An 11,766-nucleotide genomic window follows, 5' to 3' on the forward strand; every position below is an offset into this window, starting at 1 on the left:
CTCTGGGCCGAGGCCAACTCTACAGCTCAGAGGTGCCAACAAGTTCAGCTCTGCCCTGTTCAGTCATGGGACCCGAATATTGCACAATCAGCCCCAGCTCTGGATAAACATTCACAAGCATGCATACACATGTACACACTCAAACAGGCCAACAGGATAGCCTAGATATTAAGATCTCTTACCGTAGTTGCTTGGCATAATTCTGTTCAATCTCTGTTCGCTCCTTCACAAACTTCACGTATTTCTCCACCAAGTCCAAGCCAGATTGTGTGTGCTTATCAAGGATGTCATATTGGTCCTGTAATACATAATCGAGACCAGGCTCTTAAATAAAAATGTAAACAATTTGTTTTTTACTTATTTTGATTTGTCAGACACTGATACAAATCATTTGATTGTGGTGGTCTGACATCATTCCTTATTCTTATTCAGGTAGCTGTTGCAGCTCCCACAATGGTTACAATTTATGATATTATTTTAGGGAAGCATAACACTTTCTTCATACTGATTATTACTACGTAATCATACTAGAGATGCAGGTTTAATCGTTAAAATAGCGCGATCTCGATTCAAACACCCACACGATCTCATTCCAAAACGACAACGATTCGGCCATGTTTATTAAACCATTGACAAAATCATATCGGGAAATTCAGATCATGTATAGGTATGAAACAGCTTTTCAACCACACAGTATCATTATTTCTGTGTTACAAATATTCAAATTATCACAGAAGTACTGGGATAAAACAAATTTTTTTAGTTCAGATATAAACACTGATGTCTATGGTAGCAATCAGAATAGAGCTGAACATGGCTCTTCGGATAGCGATTGTATCGTTAACATCGTTACACCAGTAGGTGGCGACAAGTGACTTGTTTATAAAATGTTTTTGTCATTGGATTGATTAAAAAGATTTGTTCAAAAACACTGATTCATCCAGTGATGAACCAAGTATTTATAAGTGAGTCATTGAATCATTCATTCAAAGGGATTTTTTAAAATAATGAATTTAAATTAATTTAACAACATTTTAAATAGACAGCAGCAATTAACATTTTGTCAGAACCTCCAGTAAATTACGTTAAATAAATAAATAATGTTATTTTGATCATGAATCATGGGATCATTATTTGAAAAAATATATATATAAAATAATCGTGATTCATAATTTATCCAGAATCATGCAGTTCTATGCCATATGCAAAATATAAGTATTGTTCACTATATCTGTAAGAAACATGCATTAGAGGAACCCTTGTCAATAGAACCATGTGCAAACATAAGAAATCATTTAGCATGCAAGCAATAAAACAGGAATCTGTGGATGATGATGAGTCTCTGAGTTCATGACCTGTCAACTGGTAAACAGGACACATTTTTTATTAATATTTTTTTAGACACAATGTTTCATTGACGAACTTTAGCGTTACACTACGCAGCATCCTGCGACATTAACATTATGTAGATTTTAAACCTGCACTCTTAGAAAAACTGCTTCAATAGGGGTCTTGACTTAATTTTAAGCCAAACGGGTTCTATGTAAGAAAAAAAAAAAGTCTAATATGATTGCATAATAATTTAATGTTTAATGGGTTATTTGATATAAAGTATTTATTCATAAAAATTCAAACAAAAAAAATTACTAAACTAAAAAAAAAATTAAATCAGTCAAATGATCACATGGTGGTTTCCCATAAAAGGTTTTATGAAGCCAACTTTTAAGGTTCTATATGAACCTTTTCTTCTAAGAGTGTGAAAGATAAAAATTGAGTAAAAAAAAAAAAAAAAAAAATCCACAATTAATTAACCTTTTAATCCCTTAAATTAACTGATGCTATCATCATCCTCTGTGATAAGCAAAGCAAGCACATCTGTTAACATCTCAGAAAATGTTGTTATAGCATTTCCTGACTCTTTAAAATTTGATTGCCCAAAAAAACAAAACAAAAAAAACACTCCTAAGATGTTGAAACACTGCGAAGCAGCTAATATGGAACAGAAAACACTAGAAAATGGGCCAACAACATGTTGGTCAGTTGAAATACTAAAGGTTTAGTTCACCAAAAAATGAAAATGAATTTACTCACCCTCAAGCCATCCTAGGTGTATATGACTTTCTTCTTTCAGCCAAACACAATCGGAATAATATTAAATAATATCCTGGCTCTTCCAAGCATTTATGGGAGTGAATGGTTCCTTAGATTTTGAAGCCCAAAATAGCATATCAATCCATCATAAAAGTAATTTATACAACTCCAGGGGGTTAATAAAGGCTAATAAAGTTTATAAAGTTATGATTATGGATATTTGTCTTACAAAAAAAAACGTTTCGCTTCACTTCAGAAGGCCTTTATTAGCACCCTGGAGTCATATGGATTACTTTATGATGGATGGATGTGCTTTTATGTGCTTCAAAATCTCAGTTAACATTCACTCCCATTATAAAGCTTGGAAGAGCCAGGATATTTTTTAATATAACTCCCATTGTGCTCGGCTGAAAGAAGAAAATCATATACAACTAGGATGACTTGAGGGTGAGTAAATTATTAATTAAATTTTTTTGGGTGAACTAACCCTTTAAGGATGAATCAGAAATGGTATCTTTTAGGTTCATAACGTCTCACTGAACTTTTTTTTAAAACAACATGATTTTAGGTTTAACTTTTTATGAATTAATAAGATATAAATCCTGCAGAAATGAATTTTTAAAAGTACAAATGATTATTACATGCATAGTCTCTCATCTAATATGAGCCAGTAAAAGCTGCATGCATAATAATTGTAAAATGATTATAATATACGCTGCAGCTTTAGGCGAACTTGTCCAAATGAATGCAATCATGAAGATGGAAAGGTATTTCATAAGTTTTACTAATTCCAAACATCAGCTGAAAGCCTGCATCAGATTGTGTGAAGTCTCCTGACTGGAGTTGATCAAACTAATGTGAGAGCAAGTAAAAATGCAAGTGAAAAGAGGAAGACCAGACAGTTTGCCAGCTTCGTTTCTGCAGAAACTCAATGACCAGCTATTTTTGTAAGCCAACCCGGAAATTAGCATCACCCTGGTTCCCCCGACAAAATCCCAATTGGCTTTTGGCTTATTGCAGAAAATAAGGTCTGTGACTAAACAAAAGCTTATGATTCTTACATGTTTTGTTCATCGTGATAATTTTCACAACTGTGAATTTACAATCGGCAGAAGTCCAAGGCTAAACGTAGGCTATAACCGAACTAGAGACGTGCCTGCCCAGTGCCCACACAGAGGACATCCCAGAGATTCCCTTCCCTGTTCGCAACCCTTGACCCTATAACGTTATCTGTGCGAGGCAGAGGGTTCCTCAGGGCTTTAAACGCATCCTGACACAAGTGACTGAGCAGACAGAACACAGGAAGTGGAAGTCTTCCCCACTTCCTGCTGCATTTCAGCTGTGCTCAACAAAAATATGAATATAACATTCTATTTCCTACAGCATACCTGAAGCAAAACAAAAACAGACCTACGGACTAATTTGTCAGTATTTCCCCAAGAAAAAACATCTGAAACTGCCTGGTTTGGCTGTTTTTTTCCCAGTTCCTTATTTGGTGGGGCGCTCTGTTACATTTCAAGTACGGGCCTGACCACTTGAGAGTGATGATATCTTGAAACCCACCCCACCCCCTCAGTGCTACCTCCATCGGCCTGGATGTAGATATGCGTTTTTGAAGTGGGAAGGAGGGAGGTGCCTTTGGGATGACATTCCTAACAAGCCAGGCCATGTCCTGACTCCACCTCCTCCTCCTCTCTCCTCAAAATGGAGTCCATTAATATAGAACAAGAGAAGAATTCCCTGCCCCCTCCCAACCCACTCACTCGCAAAAAATAGAGCACTTTTCAACTTCAAAACAAAGCCTTGTGAGGCAGTTGTTTATGTCCCAAGATAAGCTTCTGTTAGTTTGCGTCTTAAGACAACAGCAAATATTTGAAATATAAAAAGAAAAGACTGTCAAAAAGATTTTTTCATTTTTTTGCATAGTGACATTATTCTTCATTACAAAATTCTCATTATTATGAAGTGAAAATAATCTCATTGCCATTACTGTAAATAATAGTACTTATTTTTTTAACTGTGATGCATATTTAAAATAGTATTTGACCTTTCATAAAACAAGGAACACAAAAAGTGCTGCATGGGGTGTAGAATCCGTATCCCGGTGCTCTTTGTGTGTAGGGATACTTTAAAAAAAAAAACATATCAAGCCAAGGCACTTGAGAGTTTAAGGAAAAAATATAAAAAAGCCTTTATTGAGTCATGGCTCAGGCATTTAAAAACAGGTAACAGGTAATCGCACACTGATGCGTTTATAAATATATATTGAAGTTATAGAGTATTTTGTTAATTTGAACATATTGTGTTTGGTTTAATTATATTTTGGTGAGATATGTTCTCTTTACATTATTAATCATCATAAATTTCTCTCTTGTGATTATTCTATATTACGTAATCAGGTGACTATGCCATATGACTAATTAATTGCTGTTTAATAGGACTCTGGAAATGATTGTTGTCAACACCCTGATGAAGGCTCATTAGTTGCAACGTGTCGGTGTGCGGTTATCTGTTTTAAAATGCCTGAGCCATGACTCAAAGGCTTTTTTCCTTAAACACTCGATTGCCTTGGCTTGATATGTTTTTATATTATTGGACCTTTTTTTGCATTACAGTAGGCTACTGTGAATTTGGGGGTTCAATAAAAATGAAGTAATCTTTTAAAATATCTCAATTGTCTTAAAAATAGGCTACGTTTTTATGTAATTTATTATATACTTTTTTCTTTTAGGGTGAAATATAATGGGCACTTCTTGATAGTTTCAATGAAATTCACAGAAGAAAATTAAAACGCTAAAGGATTTGTTCGCAGACTTCGCACCAAACATTTTATTCTCTCATAATTTACATAAACATTAAAATCAAGTCATAGATTACAGACTTTCGGTAATCATTGGAAACAAAGATGTTTTAATATATTTTCTCATAACTTGTATGCCTATTGAAAATCTAAGTATACAGTAATCAACATTTTTTAACTTCAAAAAGTACAAAGATTTTTGGATCCATGGACAGAAATAATGAAAAGTATTTAAAAAAAGAATCATTTTTGTTTCAAAGATGGGTCAACTAAACCTTTAATGTACAGCCGTGGCCAGCAGTACACAGGCAGTGGCATATATTTTGTGTTTCGCAAAGTTTGCTGCTTCAGTATTTGTAGATTTGTTTTTTTACGTTACTATGTATACAGTAAAACTTAAGCACTTCATAAGCTTTAAAGGTTCTTATTGGCAAAAACATTCAACATATGCAAAGAGTCAATATTTACAGTGTTCTTCTTCATAACCTCTGCAATTTGCTCTGACATACTGGAAATCAGCTTCTGGGCCAAATCCTGACTGTTATGGGCCTTTCACACAGGACGCGGTATGCGCGGCGCTTGCCGCTGGGTCCAGCGTTGCCCTAGATACAACGCGATTTTATATACTTTAATATCTGAATCAAAACAAGAATCATGAAGTCAGCTCTTTTTTAGAATAAAACATTTATTCAAACATTAAACCTGAAACTAAAAAACAAATTATATATATACACACTACTAACCGTTCATCCATTTTGATTTCCGTGCTTGTTTGGATCCCCCGATTCTATTGGCCGCGCTGGTAATCGTCACAGAGCGCAGCGGCAAAAGTTGAACTATTTTGAACTTTGACCGCGGCGTGCGCGTGAGCACGCCAATGATGCGCACCGCTGCGCTTGCGCTTTGGTCGACGCAGCAACAAAACGTCCTTGCGCGGCGCAGGCCATTGAAATGAATGGATTTTATAGCGCAGCGCCGCGCATACCGCGTCCTGTGTGAAAGGCCCATTGTTAAGCCTTGCCTAATTAGTGTTCGGAGTTGATCGCAATTTGTGGGCTTCTGCTTGTCCACTCCCATTTTGAGGCGTTCACCTTCTGCGCACAGTTGGTTGATTTTCAGTTCACAGTTGTTTTGAAGTTCATCAGAGAAAATAACCCTGCTGTCCAGTCCTTTGTACTTCCTGCAGAATTTCAGTCTGTCATTGATGTTTTTCTTGGAAGGAAGTGGCTTCTTTGCTGCTCTTCTTGACACCAGGCCGTTGTCCAAAGTCTTGGCCTCACTGTGTGTGCAGATGCACTCACTCATGCCCAATATTGAGCAGCTCTGCACCGGTGGTGACAAGATGCCATACCCGAATCCTCAGGAGGAGATGGTCCCGGCGCTTGCTGGACACTCTGGGACGTCCTAAAGCCGTGTTCACTGCAGATGAACCTCTCTCCTTGAAGTTTTTAACTCTTTCCCCAGCCATTGGAATTTTCCTTCTTTCCATGCTTTCACTGTTAATCGCTATAACGCATCTTCTGAAAGAGTACCGAATCTCCTGATCAAAACATGTGCGCGAAATATGTAGAAACAAGCGATATCATATGCAAGCAGATGCATATGTAAAATAACACGATCAACAACATTAAACAGCATATAAACCAAAACTGCCTAATGTTACTGAATGAAATGTCGACCCAGGACGAGCTTTAGGACTGTGCAAGCATTAGGGGTGTTGATGGACTCGATCTATTCCATCTATGTTTTGATCATCGTTCTGAATCAGATCTGGATGTAGTCTTTGACAAAAACATGATTTTATCAACTTTTTGATAAAAAAAGAATGCATTAAGCTAGAATGAAAATTGTTTAAAAGCAGAGGCTCTGTTCTTTCTTTTGATATACATGGCATGTTCAGATATTCATACAACAAAATATTCTGAAATTGTTGTGAAAATGAACAAAAAACGCTGGCGGTGGCTGGCAACTTTTTCTAAAAACGCTAGCGTGGAAAGAGTTATTGATTCAGTCAATGGTTCTTTCAAGTGCAATATTCTTTGCAGCAATTTCCTTGCATGTGAGGCCATTTTCATGCAAAGCAATGATGGGATGGCTACACATCTTTTTTTTTTTTTTTTTGGAAGTAACCATTGTTTGCTAACATAAGAACACTGTGATTGGAAGCATTTCCTCCTTCCGTTTATAACCATCAGTCTGCTCTTATAATCCAAACAGAATGATAGAGTGAGTTCACCTGATTATTGCTCGTTCACACTTTCCCATGTGCTGATGATACTCTGGTCATTTTGTGCCAGGGCCAAAAAACAGAGAAATTTGGGGTTTTTGTGATGAAGTTAAATTATTATTTTTGGGGGGTCGATTAAGCTTTTTGCAATTATTTAAAGAGCATCTGATAACTCTGATCAATTTAGAAACAATTTCATCAACAGCACGACAACTGAAGCAGCAAACTTTGCGAAAAACTAAATGTATGCCATTGCCAATACTTTTAGGTCATGGCAGTAGCTAATGCACTAAAGCAACTCCCCTGATTTGAATCAGCGGTGGCTTCAATCAAACTTCACACCAACTGCTATCATCACAATCTTTAAACCAACAGAGATCCCCTCTGCAAACATCCAGTCAATCTATAAAAACAGTCCTGAGCACAATTTACAGCAGGGTTCCTCTTATCCGTAGCACTGTATTCGGCCCAGTCTTGACCCCTCCTCTTGTACTTTACTGCCATCATTAACTCCTCCTCCCCATAGTGCAAACTAAAGCTATTCTCCCAGCCTGAGCAGAGAGTAGCAATCCACAGCCTCCACGAGACGAGAGTACACAGCGAAATACCGCTGTCCTTCGTCATGCTCTTATGACTTATAAGGAGCCTGTTGTGCGGCATTTCTCAAGAAATGCAGAAAGAATTCAAATAAACACTAAAAATCATCCACACTCCCATCGGTACACATCTGAAATCTTGAGCTGCCAAAAATAGCAAGTGGCTTAACAGCAAAGGAGTGGACAGATGCCACAGTGTAGCCATGGGAATGGCACTTAATGACTAACCCAACCAAAACCAATTAGGTTAGACATTGCTAAGAGTGACGGTAAACCAAAGCCAGACTTATGAGAACCAACGCATGCCCTTCCCACCTGGACCGCCTCGAGCGTCTACAGCTGAGAAACAAGTCCACACAAACACCAACTTTCACTTCTGTCTACTACAGGAGATGAAACTACTGTTAATTCCCTGGTTGAAAGTAGCATCCCACAAAAAGCACGCAAAAGGGAAACTTTCTAGTGAAGCGGACCACAAAATAAACAGCAACGTGAAGTGATGTGTTTTTATGAAATTAGGGCAAAACTAATTAGGCTGGTGCAGTAGAAGATGGAAAGGGGACAGCGGACAGAGGCCTAAGGGGAGCAACAACAGCAATGAGGTCAAACAATCTCCACCCACTTCAGAGCAACGCTCCATTTGCAACACTGCAGGCATGTGGAAGGGTCTGTGTAAAATCTGTCTCTTGTCGAAAGAGGTGGGAACCTCTGTGCAGATGGGACATAATGTGATGGCAATGCGAGAACTAAAACAGGCAGGATGAAACACAGCTGATGATGATGCAATCAGAAACAAGCGCTGACAATTTCTCTAAACTATTTCCACCTTTGTGAAAGCGCTTCGGGTGACAAGACTGATGTGTAGCTGATAATTGTGAACAAAAACAAATGCAATTTGTGTAACTAAATAAAGATCATCAATTCAAGAGCTCCTCATTGTCAGATGATACTGATAATGATACTGTACTTTACTGCCATCATTAACTCCTCCTCCCCATAGTGCAAACTAAAGCTATTCTCCCAGCCTGAGCAGAGAGTAGCAATCCACAGCCTCCACGAGACGAGAGTACACAGCGAAATACCGCTGTCCTTCGTCATGCTCTTATGACTTATAAGGAGCCTGTTGTGCGGCATTTCTCAAGAAATGCAGAAAGAATTCAAATAAACACTAAAAATCATCCACACTCCCATCGGTACACATCTGAAATCTTGAGCTGCCAAAAATAGCAAGTGGCTTAACAGCAAAGGAGTGGACAGATGCCACAGTGTAGCCATGGGAATGGCACTTAATGACTAACCCAACCAAAACCAATTAGGTTAGACATTGCTAAGAGTGACGGTAAACCAAAGCCAGACTTATGAGAACCAACGCATGCCCTTCCCACCTGGACCGCCTCGAGCGTCTACAGCTGAGAAACAAGTCCACACAAACACCAACTTTCACTTCTGTCTACTACAGGAGATGAAACTACTGTTAATTCCCTGGTTGAAAGTAGCATCCCACAAAAAGCACGCAAAAGGGAAACTTTCTAGTGAAGCGGACCACAAAATAAACAGCAACGTGAAGTGATGTGTTTTTATGAAATTAGGGCAAAACTAATTAGGCTGGTGCAGTAGAAGATGGAAAGGGGACAGCGGACAGAGGCCTAAGGGGAGCAACAACAGCAATGAGGTCAAACAATCTCCACCCACTTCAGAGCAACGCTCCATTTGCAACACTGCAGGCATGTGGAAGGGTCTGTGTAAAATCTGTCTCTTGTCGAAAGAGGTGGGAACCTCTGTGCAGATGGGACATAATGTGATGGCAATGCGAGAACTAAAACAGGCAGGATGAAACACAGCTGATGATGATGCAATCAGAAACAAGCGCTGACAATTTCTCTAAACTATTTCCACCTTTGTGAAAGCGCTTCGGGTGACAAGACTGATGTGTAGCTGATAATTGTGAACAAAAACAAATGCAATTTGTGTAACTAAATAAAGATCATCAATTCAAGAGCTCCTCATTGTCAGATGATACTGATAGACAGGGACTGCTTATTAAACTAATCTCCAAATCTACAGAAAACATTCAAATCGAGCAACAGAAATGATGAATAATCAGCTAGCAATTCCCATTAGCAGGAGACTATTAAGCCTGTCTGAGCAGATAAACGAAGCCAAAACATCTTAGAGACTAAGAAAAGAAAACAGAGTAGGCCACTAAACACAAAATAGTGACATTTATGGTTAAAGTTGTTGGTTATAGTTCACTCATGTCATATTGAATAAACAACTATCTCCCCAAATAAAAAATGAATGGATGGATGGATACATACATACATAGATGTATCTATGCATGCATGTATGCATTCAGTACCGGAAAAAGGTTTTGAAAAAATTATATTTTTTAATGTTTTTGAAAGAAGTCTCTTATGCTCATCAAGCCTGCATTTATTCAGTCAGAAATACAGTAAAAACAGTAATATTGTGAAATATAATCATTTAAAATAATGGTTTTCTATTTTAACATAGCCTACTTTTAAAATATGATTTATTTCTGTGATGCAAAGCTGCATTTTCATCAGCCTTTATTCCAGTCTTCAGTGTCACATGATCCTTCAGAAATCATTCTAATATGCTGATTTATTATCAATGTTGGAAACAGTTGTGCTGCTTAATAGCCTAATTTTCATAACCTGTGATACTTTTCTCAGGATTCGTTGATGAATAAAAAGTTAAAAAAGAACAGCATTTATTTAAAATATAAATCTTTTATAACAATATACACTACCGTTCAAAAGTTTAGGGTCAGAATTTTTTTATTTTAAAGAAATTAATTACTTTTATTCAGCAAGGATGTGTTAAATTGATAAAAAAAAAAAAGTGATAGTAAAGATTTATATTGTTAGAAAAGATTTCTATGTTGAAAACTTTTTATTCATCAATGAATCCTGAAAAAAAGTATCACAGGTTCCAAGAAAATATTAAGCAGCACAACTGTTTCCAACTAATTGAGAATGAAATCATCATATTAGAATGATTTCTGAAAGATCATGTGACACTGAAGACTGGCTGATGAAAATTCAATTTTGCATCACAGAAATAAATTATATTTTAAAGTATATTAAAACAGAAAAACATTATTTTAAATTGTAATAATATATCACAATATTAGTGGCTTTTTCTGTATTTTTTAATCAAATAAATGCAGGATTGATGAGCATAAGAGACTTCTTTCAAAAACATAACAAATAGTAATGTTTCCCAACCAACTTTTGATCGGTAATGTATATATGTATGTAGGCTATACATACATACTCTGCATACATCAATGTTAAATAGAGATTGTAGACGGTGACTGGGCCGACTCTGATTATATGAAGTTAACGGCGATACTGTTGTTGTTGCTGCTGCTGTGATTCTGCTCAACTTTGTGTTGGAGCGGATGTTCACATTAAACGTGGCAATTAATCGAATTACATGATGACAATCGTGTAGTTCGAAAAATTAGGCCATAAACCTGTTTCACAATCTGCCAGACAGTTTTTTCGTGTATTTATCTTCTTCCAGTTAGCAAAAAAACAATTGTCATAAATCACGCTTACGCCCATGTATTTAATCGAGAAGTTCATCGGTGCCGTTGAATCGGACTCGGACTTTGTGAAACAGAAAAATGAAACATAAAACAGAGTTTATCCTCCGAACTTACCCAAAGCTCAGTGCCCCAGTCCATGTTCAGCAGCTCTCCTACCAGTTTCACCTCCTCTACTAGCCTGAAAAGTTATCCCAATTTACGAGAGTAACAGATGTTCAAAATAGGATCAAAGAAAGCGACTCATATCTTTTTCCCACATTCACGCGCAACACAGAACAAATCGGTATGGTTCTCCAGCGCGAGCTACTTTGTGGCGGCACAAATACTTTTCGTTGCTGAGCAAGAGAAGGATCAACTGGATTTCATTGCCGCGTCACTCCCAGATCCCTAATTCTTAAAGGAGCCGCCGGATCCAGTTTCCAGCTTTCAGACTGCATGTCGATCGACAGACGGAGTGAGAGAACTTCAAAACAGA

The 11,766-nt window shown here is 37.5% G+C and overlaps 1 protein-coding gene across 3 annotated transcripts in view; it reads right to left on the bottom strand.

The window, feature by feature from the left end:
- trip10a (thyroid hormone receptor interactor 10a) overlaps positions 1-11,680 on the bottom strand; it is a 34,105-nt gene extending 22,425 nt beyond the window's left edge. For 2 of the 3 annotated variants that reach the window (XM_079891133.1, XM_079891132.1), the window contains exons 1-2: positions 11,406-11,648; positions 183-298 (exon numbers count right to left, since the gene is read on the bottom strand). In XM_079891133.1, coding sequence (XP_079747259.1) covers positions 183-298; positions 11,406-11,429 — 140 coding nt within the window. In that variant the 5' untranslated portion in view covers positions 11,430-11,648. Of the gene's footprint in view, positions 1-182; positions 299-11,405 lie in introns of all 3 variants that reach the window. The other variant, XM_079891134.1, reaches the window with a different exon arrangement.
- Positions 11,681-11,766: the final 86 nt, after the last annotated feature.

The sequence above is a fragment of the Squalius cephalus genome, assembly GCF_949319135.1.
Source record: "Squalius cephalus genome assembly, chromosome: 1".
Classification (NCBI taxonomy): Eukaryota; Metazoa; Chordata; class Actinopteri; order Cypriniformes; family Leuciscidae; genus Squalius; species Squalius cephalus.